This window comes from Bos indicus, chromosome X (assembly GCF_029378745.1).
Source record: "Bos indicus isolate NIAB-ARS_2022 breed Sahiwal x Tharparkar chromosome X, NIAB-ARS_B.indTharparkar_mat_pri_1.0, whole genome shotgun sequence".
Classification (NCBI taxonomy): Eukaryota; Metazoa; Chordata; class Mammalia; order Artiodactyla; family Bovidae; genus Bos; species Bos indicus.
The window spans coordinates 94,006,828-94,025,547 of NC_091789.1; the positions used below are offsets into that span (position 1 = coordinate 94,006,828).

At 38.4% G+C, this 18,720-nt stretch overlaps 1 protein-coding gene across 1 annotated transcript in view; it reads left to right on the plus strand.

The window, feature by feature from the left end:
- The window catches only part of CLCN5 (chloride voltage-gated channel 5), a 183,227-nt gene that overhangs the window by 122,132 nt on the left and 42,375 nt on the right, over positions 1 to 18,720 (plus strand). Inside the window, exon 3 of the mRNA XM_019955940.2 lies at positions 9,166 to 9,312. Coding sequence (XP_019811499.2) covers positions 9,166 to 9,312 — 147 coding nt within the window. The remainder of the gene's footprint in view (positions 1 to 9,165; positions 9,313 to 18,720) is intronic.

Sequence of the window (18,720 nt, forward strand, 5' to 3'; positions counted from 1 at the left end):
GTTGTATAAATTTCCATTCATGTAATCCAAACATCAAAATTGGATATGTATTCCTTTCCTATATACATTCTTCACTTTTTTCCTCTTAAAGTTTTATCTTACCATGTTAAATATACTAGGTAGCAGGAGGCATCATTGTCATCCTGTATTAAGGGGAATGAGATTTTGCTTCTTGGTTTTAATTTAAATATTCTGTATCATGTTAAGAAACAAATTTTCCTCCTGGAATATTTTAAAAAATATTTCAATCTGGAATAACTATAATTAAAAAAAAATACATTATTGACATCTGTTGAGATGATTATGTTATGGCCTTTTAAAAATCTATTAATCTGATAAATGATGTTGATAGATCCCTTGTGGTATCAATCTTGTGTACTTAGAATAAACTCTCCTTATTTATAGTAGGCAAACCTTTCAATGTAATGCTGTATTCAGTTTCTTAAAGTTTATTTGGTGTTTTATGCATATATTGCAAAGTGAGAGTGATCTATAAATTTTGACTGGTTTCTCAAGGACAAGTGGCAGGCTCTTGTCCTTGACCTTCAGGGTGCTTCTCTAGCTATCTTGTTTGTCACTCTCTTGAAAGTCTTCCTCTAACAGGATTCTATGGTATTTGAAGAATCTCTGTGGGAATTCCCTGGTGGTTCAGTGGTTAGGACTCTGCAATTTCACTGCAGGGTGTGCAGCTTCCATCTTTGGTTGGTGAACTAAGATCCCAAGCCTCATGGTGGTGGTATTAGTCACTCAGTCATGTCTGACTCTTGCAACCACAGACTGTAGCCCGCCAGGCTCCTCTGTCCATGGAATTCTCCAGGGAAGAATACTGGAGTGGGTTGCCATTTCCTTTTCCAGAGGATCTTCCTGCCCCAGGGATTGAACCCAGGTCTCCTGCATTGCAGACAGATTCTTTCCTGTCTGAGCTACAGGGAAGTCTAAGCCTTATGGCACAGCCAGAAACAAAACAAAACAGAATCTTTGAGAAACGCTAACAGAAGGTAGCATGTTACATTTCTCAAGTTTTTAAAGCCCCTTTAATAAATTATCTACTTACCAATGTCTTATGCCCTTTCTTCTGTTGGGATTCAGTTGCAATAATTTGAACAATCTCTTTATATATCAAAGCTAATTGTCTTTTGGAAAAGTATTTATAGGAAGTACTAGTTTGTTGTTTACTTCACTTCCACTTCCTTTATCTATCAGCATGGTCTCATCTGACTGTTTTGTCCTCTTCTTCCTTCTTAGCAATCGTGAGTATTGCCCAAGTATGGTTTATGCATTCTGTGTTTTTTCTCTCCTTTAACAATTCTCAAAGAGTGGTCTGGGCTTCCTGAGCCCAAGAGGTCTACAAAGGGATAGCCAGTCAAAACTATTTTCATATTAATATTAAGACCCTCTTTCCCCTTTTCATTCTCGTTTTCTCAAGAATGTTCAGTGGAATTTTCTAGAGGTTGTATGACAGGTTCCCATGTCATTGCTCTGATGGCAAATCGAATATGTGTCCTCTTAAGGCAAACATTAAAAATATTTATGGAGGACTTCCCTGGTGGTCCAGTGGCTAAGACTCCATGCTCCCAATTCAGGGGACCCAGATTCAATCCCTGGTCAGATAACTAGATCCCACATGCTACAACTAAAATATCCTGCATGTTACAACTAAGACCTGGTGCAGCCAAATAAACCGTACTAAAAAAAGAGGTTTGCGGGGATTCCTTGGTGGTCCAGTGGTTAGGACATTGCGGTTCCACTATGGGGCGGAGGGTGGGGGGTTGGGGGGGGGCCTGGTCAGGGAACTAAGATCCTGCAAGCCATGTGGTACAACCAAAAATATAAAAAATAAATAAATTTGTAAATAAAAAATTAAAAGGATTTGCAAAATACCTCTCACTAACTTTTTTTTAATATAGTTTTCCCCCCAAAGTTAATGTTAACATATAATGGGATGAGTTTGTTTTATTTAAATACATTAATAAATATTTATTTTAAATATTTCTGGGTTTGATTTCTAATTCAGTAAATATCTGTAGATATTAATAGACTCCTTATAAATAAAAGTTCTTTAGGTCCCTCAATAATTTTGAACATTAAAGGGATCCTGAGACCAAAAGGTTTGAGGACTGCTGTTTTTTTACTGCCTGTGCGGAGTCCTGTATTTTCTCTTAACACCTACTCAACTGTGAGGGTGACTCCCACGTGAAGACCACACTGTGAGAAGAAGCACTATTATTTCCTCCTGGGATTTTTACTTAAAATTTTGACAGGTAGAGAAGGTGCCTTGGGTTAAGGATTGGTCCAAACCTCTGAAATAAGGTACCTCAACTAATATAATGCTAGGAAATACCTGTGCTTCTTTTTTTTTTTTTTTTTTTAGTTTTCTGAATGTTGAGTTTTTGTTTTTTTTTTTTCTAATTTTATTTTATTTTTAAACTTTACATAATTGTATTAGTTTTGCCAAATATCAAAATGAATCCGCCACAGGTATACATGTGTTCCCCATCCCGAACCCTCCTCCCTCCTCCCTCCCCATACCATCCCTCTGGGCCGTCCCAGTGCACCAGCCCCAAGCATCCAGCATTGTGCATCGAACCTGGACTGGCAGCTCGTTTCCTACATGATATTTTACATGTTTCATTGCCATTCTCCCAAATCTTCCCACCCTCTCCCTCTCCCACAGAGTCCATAAGACTGTTCTATACATCAGTGTCTCTTTTGCTGTCTCGTACACCGGGTTATTGTTACCATCTTTCTAAATTCCATATATATGCGTTAGTATACTGTATTTATGTGCTTCTTATTTAATCAAATTTAGACAGTAACTGTTTATTCCCTCATAGATGATATACATATGCTTCTTCTATCATCCTCTATTTTTTATTTATATAATAGTTTTCTATTGTTTACTTTTTAACCTTGACAATGTACTTAAGTCTCTACTGTCCTCTTAACACTTGAAAATAATTCTTGACTTTCTAATAAAGTGATCTTTTTATTCTTACTTTTTCCTTTGCTACACTACCTTTATGTCCTTCTTTCATCTGCTACTTTTACTCTGATATTCTCTCCTGTAAATGCTACCCATTGTTCTAAAGTATAGACTAACCGTAAAAGCTGAAAATAAATAGATGTCAACAACATCAACAAAAAAGAAATAAGGCACCTCAGAAACTACTATCCAAGATTTGCATTTCATTTCTGCCTCTCAAAGTAACTAAATCAGGAATTGAAGTATAAACTAGATTATTTACTGAGTTCTGTCTTTGAGTCAAGTACTTAGTAACAAAGATTTAAGTCACTTTGTCCTCAAGTAGTTCAAAATATAGTAGGCAGAAAAAGGGTGATTTTATGTATGTGCTAGTTCTTAACCACCTTCAAGGTTATTCTTAGGGATGAGTTAATGTTCTTTCTATTAATGATAAGACAATACTTGTGCTGTGCTGTGCTTAGTTGCTTATTCATGTCCAACTCTTTGGGACTTCATGGACTGTAGTCCACCAGGCTCCTTTGTCCATGGGGATTCTCCAGGCAAGAATATTTAAAAAGAATGTATATATGTGTATAACTGAATCACTTTGCTGTACAGCAGAGTGGCACAACATGGTACATCAACTATATTTAAATTTTTAAAAAAGATGCTGTTAATAGTATGCCATACCACCAATTAGCACCATCTCACCCCATCCCTACCTGGCTCTTTCAGTGCAACTGTTGGGAATATTTTCTCTTCCTCCTTTCCTTCGCGCCTTCCTCCTCCATCCCAAATCACCTACATTGAAACTAGAAGTAGCAAACTGCCTTCGTAGTCCTTTCATCCTCTCTTTTCCAGTCTGCTGCTGCCACCACACTTGCTTCCTAAAATTGTTTTTTTCATACTGCTCCTCAAAACCTAAGGAGACTCCATTTTGGCTTCCCAGGCACTTCGTGATCTCTCTCCATCCATGTGCTCACAGACAGTCACCCTGTCCTTTGTTGTTGTTGTTGTTTAGTTGCCAAGTCATGTCTGACTCTTGCGACCCCATGGACTGTAGCCTGCCAGGCTCCTCTGTCCATGGGATTTCCCAGGCAAGAATACTGGAATGGGTTGCCATTTCCTTCTCCAGGGGATCTTCCCGACCCAGGGATTGAACCTGCGTCTCCTACATTGCAGGTGGATTCTCTATCAGCTGAACCACAAGGGAAGCCAAAGAATACTGGAGTGGGTAGCCTATCCCTTCTCCAGGGGAATCGAACTGGGGTCTTCTGCATTGCAGACAGATTCTTTACCAACTGAGCTATTACTCCCCGACTAGATCACAAATTCCTTGAGAGCAATGACAGGGTAACAAATGCTTTTTGTATCCTTAATCCTCTTCCCTCATAGTTGAAGGCATAGATTTATTGAGTGTTGGCTACATAAATATGTTGATTGGCTAACACCCTTCCTCCCCAACTAGAATCCTCCTCAAATAAGCGTTTATTGAATACCTTCTCTGGAACAACACTAGAGTTGTTGAGACAACAGAAGTGAGAAGGACATGGTGTAGTCACAAGACTCAAGTGGAAGAGATTATGCAATCAGCATAGATGTCTGAACAAAGGGGGCTTTGAGGGAAAAGCCTGTTTGAGCTGGCCCTAGATGGATTGAAGGGGATTTCACCAGGCTGAAAAGAGGATGGCGGCTGGATGGGATTTCAGCTAGAATATCTGGACCTGATGAACAAAGGCATGGAGATGTAGAAGTACAGGGCCTATGTGGAGTATAACAAATCTGTAGCAAGAGATAAGTGTGTCTGGAAAGATGGGATCTAGCTTTGATAGGGCTCTGAATGCCATGCTAAAAAAAAATGTAAACTTGACCCAGAGGCAGTGGGAACCAGCTTGTGATTTTTTAAGCAAGAAGGTGACAAAAGGCACTGAAAGTGTCAGCTATATAATGCAGATATCAACCAAACAACATTTTTCCTTGTTTACCCTCCCCTATAGCCCTCCATTGTGTGACAAGCCCTATAGTAATCCATTAGTTGGGATAATAAAACAAATCCCCTTTGTTCCTGGTCTACCCTAAATTCTGGCTGACCTCACGTGTGTGACCATCTAGAGATCTGATTTATTCCAGATGTACCATTCTCTGGACTGTATCTCATAGTGAAGCCCCAAAATATTATGGAGAGAGCAATAGGCTTGGAGTTAAACTAAATGCAGGATCAAATCTCAACTGTAGGAACTTTATAGTATTTCCTCAGTATTCTGCTGCCTTAACTTTTCCTATGGAACTGTTTTATATCTGCAAAATAAAACCAAAAACTACCATAATGTATTATCCACAGGCAAGACACCACTTTGATTTTTACTGATTATGGTTATTTTCTCTGTTGAACCCCCAGTCTGTTGCATCTGTTTTGCTTGATCTGCTTGGTTCTTATACTTTTCTTTTGTTGATACTTTATTTCTCTATACTTATTAAGGAAGCACTTTATAACCCAAACACTGAACCAGATAACTGCTGCAGGAAATGTTTGAAATGAGGCAGCTCAATTTAGCCAAATTGTTCTGTGTCAGTGGGTTACAGGAAGGAGTTTGTAAGGCCCCTATGGGGAAATGGAAAAGTTTTCCAGCTTCTCCTTTGTTGAGTCTTCATCTTGTAGTGTCATTATTTTGTTTTAATGAATTCCCAGAACAATAGGTACACCCTCCAAAAATATGACTACAGGACATATTCCAAAGCCAAATATAAATTATTTTTGGACTCCTCATACTTTTTCTTCCTATGATTTGTGTGGCTAATGTAGAATTGCTGGAACTGTGTATTTTAAATCATTTCCTGGATGAAACATGTAACCAGTGAAGAGAGAGGGAAAGGATTCTGCATCGTTTTACAAATTTTTTTGCCTGCTTTTCAGTGCTAGTCACTGGAATTCATGGGTGTTGGATGAATTTAAACAAAGAAAATCTCTCGAGTTCTTCTCATCAGCTAAAAGGGTGCTCATTTTCTGTTAAGATTTCTAGAAACCTGGAATACCTACTGTTAAGATTGAGTGCTTTTATAGGTTTGTTGAATATAGTAAATCCCTGAGTTAGACAAATATTAAGTGCAGATATTGACTCTGATACTATCTACATTTAAAAGGGAAAGTTGATGTGAGGGGTGAGGGCAAGGAACATGCCTTGTTTGGAGGTTATTATTTGTATTTAGGTTAAGGTTATCTCTGCTTGTTTCTGATCTTCATCCTGTTGGGTCTGAAACAGCAAAAGAAGTGTATAGGGAGTTCTTGGGAATTTAGTTTCTGGAGCTTAAGATAGAGATGAGAGCTAGAGATAGTAGGTTTCCTTAAAGAATAAGGATACTCAGGATAAGGCACTGAAATCTGTTATCTCAGTCAGATCCAGAGCAAAGTAGAGAAACTGTTTTTTCTTCAATAAAGAGTAAAGACAGTTCTTCCTGAGTGACAGAAGGGAAGTCTGAGAGATTCAGTTTCCTATGTGTCCTTCTTGTTGTTCAGTCGCTAAGTTGTGTCCAACTCTTTGCAACCCCATGGATGGCAGCATGCCAGGCTCCTCCATCCTATATTATCTCCCGGAGTTTGCTCAAATTCATGTTCATTGAGTTGGTGTTGCCATCCAACCATCTCATCTGCTGATCCCTTCTCCCTTCTGCCTTCAGTCTTTCCCAGCATCAGGGTCTTTTCCAGTGAGACAGTTCTTTGCATCAGGTGGACAAAGTATTGGAGCTTCAGCATCAGTCCTTCCAATGAATATTCAGGGTTGATTTCCTTTAGGATTGACTGGTTTGATCTCTTTGCTGTCCAAGGGACTCTCAAGAGTCTTCTCCAGCACCATAATTTGAAAGCATCGTTTCTTGGACACTCAGCCGCCTTTATAGTCCAACTGTCACATCCATACATGACTACTGGAAAAACCATAGCTTTGACTAGACAGACCTTTGTCAACAAAGTGATGTCTCTGCTTTTTAATATGCTGTCTAGGTTTGTCATACATAGCTTCTATTCCAAGGAGCAAGTGTCTTTTAATTTCATGGCTTCAGCCACCGTCTGCACTGATTTTGGAGCCCAAGAAAATAAAATCTGTCACTGCTTCCACTTTTTCTCCTTCTATTTTCCATGAAGTGATGGAACCAGAAGCCATGATCTTAGTTTTCTGAGTGTTGAGTTTCAAGCCAGCTTTTTCCCTCTCCTCTTTAACTATCATCAAGAGGCTCTTTAGTTCATCTTCACTTTCTGCCATTAGAGTGGTATAATCTCCATATCTGAGGCTGTTGATATTTATCCTGGTAAATCTCGATTCCAGCTTGTGATTCATCCACCCTGGCATTTTGCAGGATGTACTCTGCATATAAGTTAAAAGAGCAGGGTGACAATATACAGCCTTGACATATTCCTTTCCCAGTTTTGAACCAGTCCGCGTTTCTGTCTTCAGTTCGAACTATTGTTTCTTGACCTGCATACAGGTTTCTCAGGAGGCAGGTCAGGTGGTCTGGTATTCCCATCTCTTTCAGAATTTTCCACAGTTTGTTGTGATCCACCCAGTCAAAGGCTTTAGTGTAGTCAATGAAGCAGAAGTAGATATTTTTCTGGAATTCCCTTGCTTTTCCTCTGATCCAGTGGATGTTGGCAGTTTGATCTCTGGTTTCTCTGCCTTTTCTAAATCCAGCTTGTACATCTTGAAGTTCTTAGTTCATATAATACTGAAGCCTCGCTTGAAAGATTTTGAGGATAACCTTGCTAGCATATGAAAAGAGTGCAATTGCATTGTAATTTGAACATTCTTTGGCATTGCATTTCTTTGAGATTGGAATGAAAACTGACCTTTTCTAGTCCTGTAGCCACTGCTGAGTTTTCCAAATTTGCTAGCATATGCAGTGCAGCACTTTTTATAGCATCATCATCTAGGATTTGAAAATAGTTCAGCTGGAATTCCATCACCTTCACTAGTTTTGTTTGTAGTGATGCTTCCTAAGGCCTATTTGACTTCAAACTCCAGGATGTCTGGCTCTAGGTGAATGACCACACCGTCATGGCTATCTGGATCATTAAGACCTTTTTGGTACAATTTTTCTGTGTATTCTTGCCACCTCTTCTTAATCTTTTCTGCTTCTGTTAAGTCCTTACTGTTTTTGTCCTTTATTGTGCCTTCTTGGAACTACATTGCCTTCTTTTTTTTTTTGTTTGTTTTTTCTACATTGCCTTCTTGCATTTCTTTCTCTTTGAGTAGGTTTTGTTCACTACCTCCTGTACAATGTTACAAACCTTTGTCCATAGTTCCTCTAGTACTCTATCAGGTCTAATCCCTTGAATGTATTCATCACCTCCACTGTATAATCCTAAGGGATTTGATTTAGTTCCTGTCTGAATGGCCTGGTGTTTTCCCTACTTTCTTCAATTTGAGCCTGAATTTTGCAATAAGGAGCTCATGATCTGAGCCACAGTCATCCCCAGGTCTTGATTTTGCTGACTGTATAGAGGTTCTCCATCTTTGACTGCAAAGAATATAATCAATCTGATTTTGGTGTTGTCCATCTGGTGATGTCCATGTGGAGAATTGTCTCTTGTGTTACATGGTAAGGGTAGCAGTGCGTTATATCTGGAGGGTAACTGAATATGTTAAATAATTTGCATGTCTATATTATTTAAATAATAACATAAAATAAGACATATGAATAAATGGTAACCCAAAAGGTGAAGACTACCTAAATGTCTAGCAGCTGATAAATGAATCAATAAAATGTGGTATATCCATACAATGAATATTATTTAGTTCTGAAAAGAAATGTAGACTGATATATATTACAGCATGGTTGAGCCTTGAAAAAAATGTGAAAGAAGCCAGACACAAAGGGCCACATATTATATGGTTATATTTATATGAAATATCCAGAATTAGCAAATCCACAGACAGAAAGAAAATGGAGGTTATAAGGAGCTGGGGTAAGAGGGAGAAGGAAAGTTATGTTTATTGCATAGTGAGTTTCTGTGTGAGATGATGAAAAATTTCTGGAAATGAAGAGTGATGATGATTGCATGTCATTGTAAATGTGCTGAATGCTATCGAATTGTCAGTTTAAAGTGGTTTAAGTGGTAAATTTTGTTATGTGTATATACCACAATAAAAAAGGAATAAGCAGTAAGGGGTTTGGAACTCACTGTAATAAACCTGTTTTTCTTTTTTGCGCAGGAGCCATGGATCACAGAGGCTTTCATCAGGGAAGTTTCAATAGCTTCCAAAGTAGCTCCAGTGATGAAGACTTGATGGACATACCAGGGACAGCCATGGATTTCTCCATGAGAGATGATGTTCCTCCTTTAGATGGAGAAATAGAAGGTATTATTACTCCTGATGATAATTTATCTTTTTCAAAATTATTTCTAATGTATATACAATAGCATTAATTTATCTACTTGTACCCAATCCTATGAGTTTTAACATGTGCTTAGATTACTTGTAACCCCTCCCACCAACAAGATATAGAATAGTTCAACAATTCCAAAGAATTCCTTCTTATTACCTTTTGCACTCAGACCTTCCCTACCCCCAACCCCTGGTAACCACTGATTTGTTCTCTGGCCCATAGTTTTTCCTTTTCGAGAATGTCATGTACATGGAGTCACATAGTATATCAACTTTTTATTTTGCATTTTTGTGCTGGGTCTTCGTTGCTGCGTGTGGGCTTTCTCTAGTTGAGGCGTGTGGGGCTGCTCTTCGTCATGGTGCATGGGCTTCTCATTGTGGTGGTTTCTCTTGTTGTGGTACACGGGCCCTAGAGCATGCAGGCTTAAGTAGTTGCAACTCTCGGTCTCTAGAGTGCAGGCTCAGTAGTTGTGGTGCACAGACTTAGTTGCTCTGCAGCCTGCGGGGTCTTCCTGGACCAGGGATCAAACATGTGTCTCCTGCATTTGCAGGCAGATTCTTAACCACTGGACCACCAAGGAAGACCAGTATGTCCACTTTTGAGACTGACTTCATTTACTCAGCTTAATGCTTTGGAGATTCACCCAAGTTGTTCGTTCCTTGCTGAATAGTATACCCCAGAGTGAAATCACTGAATAATGTGATAAATGTGTGCTGAACTTTATAAGAAGCTGTTGAACCATTTTCCAGAGTGGCTGTACCATTTTGCATCTGAGCTAGCCACATTTGGTAGGTAGTTCCACTTGTCCTGCATTCTCCACAGCTGTTGGTATTTTCAATAATTTTTATTTTAACCATTCTAACAGCTGTGTAGTGTTATCTCATGATGGTTTAATTTCATTTTCCTAATGGCTTATGATTTTGAACATCATTTCATGTGCGTATTTGCCAAATTTATATCCTCGTTGATGAAATGTCTGTTCAAATCCTTTCCCCCTTTCATAATTGTTGTTTTTTTTTTTTATTATCTGGAATATATTTATGAAAGGAGAATTCCTCTTATATATTGTTTGGTTATCCAGTAATGTCATTCTTTTCATTGGCTACATATAATTTCATGGGATAGATATAGCATAGTTTATTTAACTAAGCTTTTATTGATACACATTTCAGTTGTTTACAGTATTTTGCTATTTGTGTGTGTGTGTGATGTGTATCTTTTAAGTGTATGAGAGCATTTTTGTAGCATGAGTGTGTAAGAGTGTGTATTTCCCCACCACCTTACTGGTACTAAATATTATAATTATTTTTTCATCTTTACAATATGATGAAATAAATATATCCCCATTATTTTAATTTTTACTTTTTTAAATTATTGAGCTTGAGCATATTTTCATGTTTATTAACCATTTAAATTTCTTTTTCTGGGGAATTCCCTGGTGGTCCAATGGTTCAGACTTCACATTCTCACTGCCAGGAACCTGGGTTCAGTCCCTGGTTGAGGAACTAAGATCCCACAAGCCCCATGACATGGACAAAAAAAAATTCTTTTTCTGAAAGTTTCCTGTTCATACAATGTTCCTGTTTTTCTAATGGGCTATCTTATTTTTTTAATAAGAGCCCTTTATAGCTCAGTTGGTAAAGAATCTGCCTGCAATGCAGGAGACCCCGGTTTGATTCCTGGGCTGGGAAGATCCACTGGAAAAGGGATAGGCTACCCACTCCAGTATTCTTGGTCTTCCCTTGTGTCTTAGCTGGTAAAGAATCCACCTGCAATGTGGGAGACCTGGGTTTGATCCCTGGGTTGGGAAGATCCCTTGGAGAAGGGAAAGGCTATCCTCTTCAGTATTCTGGCCTGGAGAATTCCATGGACTAAGTCCATGGGGTCACAAAGAGTCAGACACGACTGAGCAACTTTCACTTCATATTATTATTCTTAATCTTTTGTCTAATGTAGGTTGAAAATATATTTTTTCTCTTCCTGGTTTGCCTTTGTTAGCTTTGTTTTTTTAATCTTCAAATATTTTAAATTTTGTATATAGCTAGGTATATAACCCTTTTGTATCTGCTTAGTTTCTTGTTATAATTAGAAAGGACTGTATCACTTTAAGATTAAATTATTTTTTTTAGTGGATAAATAAATTGTTTATTTCAGACCAAACATTTTTATGGCTCTAGGAAATCCCAAGAGTTTTTCAGATTTAGTAGTAGAATCAATTAAAGTATTTTCAGAACAGCATAGCATTTTTGTATGAACTGTCATATATAAATGTGTGTTTTTCATTAAAAAAAATCAGAAGTTCCTATGTGTAAGCTGCTTAAGAGGTGGACATTATAATCTTTAGCAAAGTGAATTTACTGCTTCATGTCTCTGAAAAGAAAATAATTATTTTAAAACATTATCAAGTAATATCAGATGAAAGGAAAGAGTCCTATTCAGATTCCAGCTACAGAGGCAATTTACTTACTCTACATCGTATTTTACAAAAGTCTCTAATATCAACATCCATTAAGACATGATAGGAGTAACTTTCACTGTTAGTCACTCAGTCATGTCTGACTCTTTATGACCCCATTAACTGTAGCCTGCCAGGCTCCTCTGTCCAAGGAGACAATAATTCTGGAGAAAGTAGCCATTCCCTCCTCCAGGGGATCTTCCCAACACAGGGATTGAACGCAGGTCTCCTGCCTAGCAGACAGATTCTTTACCATCTGAGCCACCAGGGAAGCCCTCTTTATCATTATCTAAAAGTCTCCAAGTTTGGCACAGTTTATGCATTTGATATAGAATGTAAGAAAAAGAGAAGAGTCAGGATTCCAAGATACCTTCCTTTTTTAAAAAAAGTTTTACATGAGCATCTAGATTAAATTTATGTACTTAAAACTGTTGTCTGTTTCTTTAAGTTACTGGGATTGCCATTCTCAAAGTGAAGTCAGGAGGCAAGAAACTACTGTCAGAATTCATTATTTAGCAAATTTGTGTTAAGGGCATATGACATTGCAGATATTTTTCTAGGTTCTGGGAATTAGGAAGGCTTTAAGGCACCATACCTGCCTTCATGAAGTTGATTCTAGCTAGCAGAAACATAACTATTTATGACAGTATCTATCTCTTAGAGTTGTTTTCAGGATTAAATGAGATAATAATATATAAAATGCTTATGTACCTGGTATCAAGTTAATGCTCAATAAAATGTTAGCTATCATCATCATTATTTTATGTCTATTATAACCCTATATTATAAGTGCTATAGCTCTTATAAGAACTTAGCAGAGGACGCATTCTGTGTGTGTGTGTGTGTGTGTGTGTGTGTGTGTGTGTGTGTTTGTAGGACTGGAAAAAATTTCACAGAAAAGGTGTGTTTGAGAAGGGCCTTGGAAGATAAGTTACTAGGTAGGAGGAAGAGCATTCAAGGCAGAAAGTAAGCTTTTACAGAGCAGCAAACATATAGAGATATAAAATGGAAGATATAAGCCTAAATAAGTAAATTTGGGTCTTGAATGTCATGCTGAGAAGTTTGAATGAACTTTATTGTCACTGTGAGGACAAACTCTTTCACATTCTCATGGAGTACCTGCTATGAACCGGGTACTGCTATAGGCACTAAGAATACAGTGGCCGGATTAACATAGATAAGATCCAAGCTGATCTGGAATTTAGATCTAGTTGGATAAATAAACAGACAGATTCTCTAGTTAATTATGACAATAGATGATAACCGAGAATAATACTGTGGTTGGAATGGTCAGGGAAGGCTTCTCTGAGGGGAGGCGAACAACTTGGGATGAATATACCAATATGAAAAACATGAATTCAAAAGGATAACAAGGGGCTTTCCTGGTAGCTCAGTGGTAAAGAATCTGCCTGCCAGTGCAGGAGACACAGGTTTGATCCCTGATCCAGAAAGATCCCACATGACGTGGAGCAGCTAAGCCCTTGCACCACAACTATTAAGTCTGTGCTCTAGAGTCTGGGAGCCACAACTACTGAGCCTACACGCCCTACAGCCCCTGCTCTGCAACAAGAGAAATCACTGTAATGAGAAGCCCACACGCTGCAACTAGAGAGTAACCTCCACTCCCCGCAACTAGAAAAGAGCTTGCGCGGCAATGAAGACCCTGCAAAGCCAAAAATAAATGAATGAATAAATAAAACATTTAAAAAAAGATAAAGAAATTTGCCTGGTAAAGTTACCTCAGGGCAGTGACAGTAGAAGAGACCCCTGAATTTAAAGTTCATAAGAGGGAGGTACTCATAGCTTAGTATTTGGTGGGTTTTTCTATTTGCCTACTAATATAAAAGGAACATTTGTGTATCATGTCCATTTATGTGTAGTTATAACCATAATGAATCAGTTATGTCAATTACTGGCTCTACTGAAGTGGTCAGTTAGGGTATCTGTTAACTAAAATTGGCTACCTCTACTTAAGCCTTCTGGTTAAACCAGAGTAGTTTAGTTATCATCATTGCTTTTAATGAAAAATGATTTCATATGGCATCTATATGACCAAAGCACTTTTTGTGTGTTCATATTGCTCTCAGTAGGTGATGGGGTGAATATCCGTTATTCTCATTTAATAAACTAGAAAACTAAGGCAGGCAAGATTTTAACATTGCTTATGATTGTAGAATATGGTTTTACATGACTAGTCCTTCACTTTTCACTATCCTTCACAGCAGAATTACTACTTGTGGTTTCCAGAGTCTGACCATATAATAATGAAGCTATTTTCCATGAACCACGCACAAAAATCAGTCCACTTACAATACTCTGTAATGATATAATTTTCTTGCTTTGCTTTTTAGTTGTTCTTACTTTAATGTTTTCACACAGCATTTCCTAATGATCATGACAACAGCAATAGAAAAGAAAGGTCATAAAGTCCTTGATATTTGGTGGTGAAACTGTGCATAAAATATTACATTTTGAACCAGGCACAATAGCACATACTAAGAAGATTAGTTAAAAGGAACTTTAAAGGCAGTAGAAGTGGTTCTTGCTTTCCAGATGGCTGGAGGGGCTGATTTATGAGGAATGAATAAATAAATTATGCATGGCACGGTTAAATGCATCTGAGGTAGTGTTATAGTAGTCTGTAAATTACAAGAAACATAAACACAGAGATCTGAATGAACGGGAGGAGGAGGCAAATAGAAAAAGGGTTTGAGTAACAGGAAAAAATTCAGAGCTATTCTCGTAGTCCATCTGTTCTCACTTGCCTGCCTCCGCAGCCTGGAACTACTTGTCAGCAATTCAGTCATGCATGCATTCAGTATTTTATGGAATACCCAGATATGAACTGTGCTGTTTTGGTAATGTTCTTCGATACCCTTCTTCCTCTCACTTCCTCATCTTTCTACCTAGCCTGCCTTGCTGCTACTCCCTAACTGTAGAATGAAGAGAGATTCCTGGCAGAAAGTACAGCACAGGTAGAGGAAGCAGCAGCAGGAGAGACCCTTTTCTGCTCAAAACAGAGGCTGTGAGTCTGGGGCATGAGACTCAAGGGTGGGGATGGTGACAGTTGGAGCAGGAGATAGGTTGGGAGAGCTTTTAGACCTTACCTTGTAACCAAGCAGTTACCAAATGATTTAAAAGCAGAGGAATGTGATTAGATCGATGTTTTAGAGAATGTATGGCAGTGTGGAGGATGGATTCAGGGGAAGGGTATGCTGGAGACTGGAAGACCATTAAACTGTTAGTTTTGAACAATCTAGGCAAAAGAGCAAAGGCCTGAGTTAAGACAGCAGGAATGGAGATGGGGGAAGAATGAGTTCTGGAGAAATTTTGGAGTGAGCATCAGTAAGACCAATTAGACATGGAGAACAGACCAGAAATGTCAGAGATAACTTACAAGCCCAGGTGAAGTATAGGCAGGCCATTTCTCCCTCACATGTGAGCACATGCCCAGACCACCCCTGCCAGCCTCAGCATAAGCTCCGGATGTCCCAGGGAAAGGAAAAAAAAAAAAAAAAAAACTCATTTAAAATGAAAAAATATGACAGTGTGTGAAATACACCATGGAAGCTGTGAAACAGTTCTATTTGTTCTGCCCTGCTGTTAAAAAAAAAAAACAAAAAACAAAAAAACCAGAATGGAGAAACCTACCATCATCATTTCAGTTAGGTTCTCCCAAACTGTCTCAAGCAATTTGTGTGCATGGTGCGAGAAGGAGAAGGAAACGGAATTTGGGATCCATCACCCTCAAGGTATTCAAACTTCCCTAAACATTTGGCCTAGTAATAGAAGTAGCAGCAGCAGCAGTGGTAGTAGTAATAGTGTTAGTCGCTCAGTCATGTCCGACTCTCTGCAACCCCATGGACTGTAGCCCACCAGGCTCCTCTGTCCATGGGATCCTCCAGACAAGAATACTGGAGTGATTTGCCATTCCCTTCTCCAGGGGATCTTCCTGACCCAGGGATCGAACCCCAGTCTCTTGCAATGTAGGCAGATTTTTTAAACACTTATCCTAGGAGAATGGCAATTGTTATTACTGCTTTTTGAGCTTGAAAAAAGAGTGACTGATATCAGAAGCTCTGTGGAGCCATAAACCTCACCTGTTTTATATGCTGAACCCATAAAATGGGGTGTATGGTGATGGTCCACAGGCATTAAAGGCTTTAAAGTTTCCTTAATGGGAAAATACCTGGTCAGATTTTAGAATGTACACCCCATAATCTCTCCCCCATTTATATGTTTATATTGTTGTCTTAAGTATATGTTTTATTTGGATCTACTGAGTTTTTACCCAATGTCCCATCCAGGATACAACATTACATTTTGTCATTGTGTCTCCTTGGGCCCCTCTTGGCTGTGATGGTTTCTTAGACTTCCTTTCTATTTGGTGATCTTGACAGTTTTGAGGAGTACTGGCCCGGTGTTTGTAGATTGTTGCTCAACTGGGATTTGTTTGATGCTTTTCTCATAATTAGACTGAAACTTGGGGGAGAAGACTAGAGGTAAAATGTCTTTCTTACCACATTCATATCAAAGGTATATGCTGTCAGTATGACTCATGACTGCTGATGTTCACCTTGATCACTTGGATGAGGCAGTATTTATCAATTTTTCGACTGCGAAGTTACACTTTTTTCATCCTTTTCATAATGTGTTCTTTGGAAGGAAGTCACTGCATAGCTGACACTTAAGAATAAGGAAGTTATTCTCTACCTCCTTGAGGGTGGAGTATCTAAAGATACTATTTGGAATTGTTCTTCATTAGAGATTTCTCTATTCTCTCCCAGTTATTTATTTAATCATTTATTTATAACAGTAGGGACTCATTTGTTTAATACTTTGGACTATAATCCATAATAATTTATTTTATTCAAATTTTTCTAGCTGTCCACTCAAAGCTCTTTCAGTTGGCTCTGTTTCCCTTTGACATACCCCTGTTACTGTGGAGGTTTCTTGAGCACTTACTTACTTTTTGGTACAACATACTCCAGGCCCATGTTATGTATTTCCTGACTCAGTCCTAGAATCAGCCATTTCTCCAAGGAGCCCTGGTTCCTTTCAGTGGAGGTTGGTATTAGAAACCAAGATCTGGGCATTCAGTGTGCTTTTTCCTATTGGGGTGTTGTTGATTCTAGGCCCACTCAGTAAGGAAATACAAATATATGTGTATACTGACCTACATATTTAACTATCTGCATCTATATTAAGCTAAACATGAGATCATACTGATGTCTCTAATTCTAATCCATTAACACATGGTTCATTCTTGCCTTCTTCCCTTACTTGACTGTAACCTTCCCCTTAAGGTAGTGAGAAACATGGCTCTCACCATCCACCATCCAGTTTTTAACTGTTCATTTCCAATGTGCATGCATGGATTTCAAATTGTTAACCCATATCCTTCATGGGAAACTACTTTATCAACTAGAGTAAAGCACTTATACAAAATTCCTTTTGCCTTTAGTTTTAAAAACTCCATTTCTAGTTACTTGGGTCAGCATCTTTTCCTTTTACCCCTTTTAGAGAGGCTGTTTCACAAATTTGTAATATAATTAGATTCTTTTGTCACTTAATGCATTCCATCCTGGGATTTTTTTTTAATTGCATACATTAAGGTTCACTCTTTGTACTGTAAAGCTCTATAGATTTTGATAAGTACATGGTGACGTGTATCTACTATTACAGTATCATGCAAAATAGTTTCACTGCCCTGAGAAATCCCATGTCTTACCTATTCAATGTCCTTCCTTCTGAGCCCCTGGCAACCATCAATCCATTTTCATCTTCATAAATTTGTCTTTTCCAGGATATCTTTGGGCTTTCCTGGGTGGCTCAGCCAGTAAAGAATCTGCCTTCAGTGCAGGAGACGTGGGTTTGATCCCTGGGTCAGGAAGATCCCCTGGAGAAGGGAATAGCTACCCATTCCAGTATTCTTGCCTGGAAAGTCCCATGGACAGAGAATCCTGGTGGGGTATAGTCCATGGGGGTCTCAAAGAGTTGGATACAACTGAGTGACTAACACTTTGAGAGTTTCTTTATGAACAGAATCATACAGTGTGTAGACTTTTCAGATTGGCTTCTTTCATTTAGCAATATGCATTTAAGGCTCTTCTATGTCTTTGTGTAGATTGATAGCGCATTCCTTTTCATTGCTGAATAATATTCCACTGTCCAGCTATACCACAGTTAGTCTATTCATTCACCTACCTACTGTATAACATCTTGGTTTCTTCCAACTTTTGACAATTATGACTAAAGCTGCTACAAATATCTGTGTGTGAGCTTTCCCTTAGGCATAAGTTTTCAAGTCAGTTGGGTAAATATATGGTGTGTGATTTCTGGATTATGTGATAAAACTTTTTAGTTTTATGAGAAATTGCCAAACTGTCTTCTAAAGTGGGTGTGCCATTTTGTTTCCCCGTCAACAATGATTGATAGTGCCTGTAACTCCACATCCTTGCAAGCAGTTGGTATTGTCAGTGTTTTAGATTTTAGCCATTCTAATAGGTGTGCAGTGGGATCTCATTGTTAATTTGCATTACCCTAATGACAAATGATGATGAGCATCTTTTCATTTGCTATTTGCCATCTGTATGTCTTCTTTGGTGAGGGTCAGATCTTTTGATTTTAGATCTTCTTTTCTAATATATACATTTAATACTATAAATTTCTAAGGACTGCTTTTGCTGTATCCCACAAATTTTGTTATGTTGTATTTTCATTTTCACTTCAAAATATTTCAAAATTCATCTTGAGAGGTCTTTAACCCATGGGTTATTTGGCAGCGTGTTGCTTAATTTCCAGGTATTTCGGCATTTTCCAGCTATTTTTCTGTAGGTTTCTAGTTTAATTCTCTTGTGTTAAGATTTATGTTAAACTGGCTAGGAGTTGGGCTGTGTTTAATGTTTGGTGTAATCATTGGTGC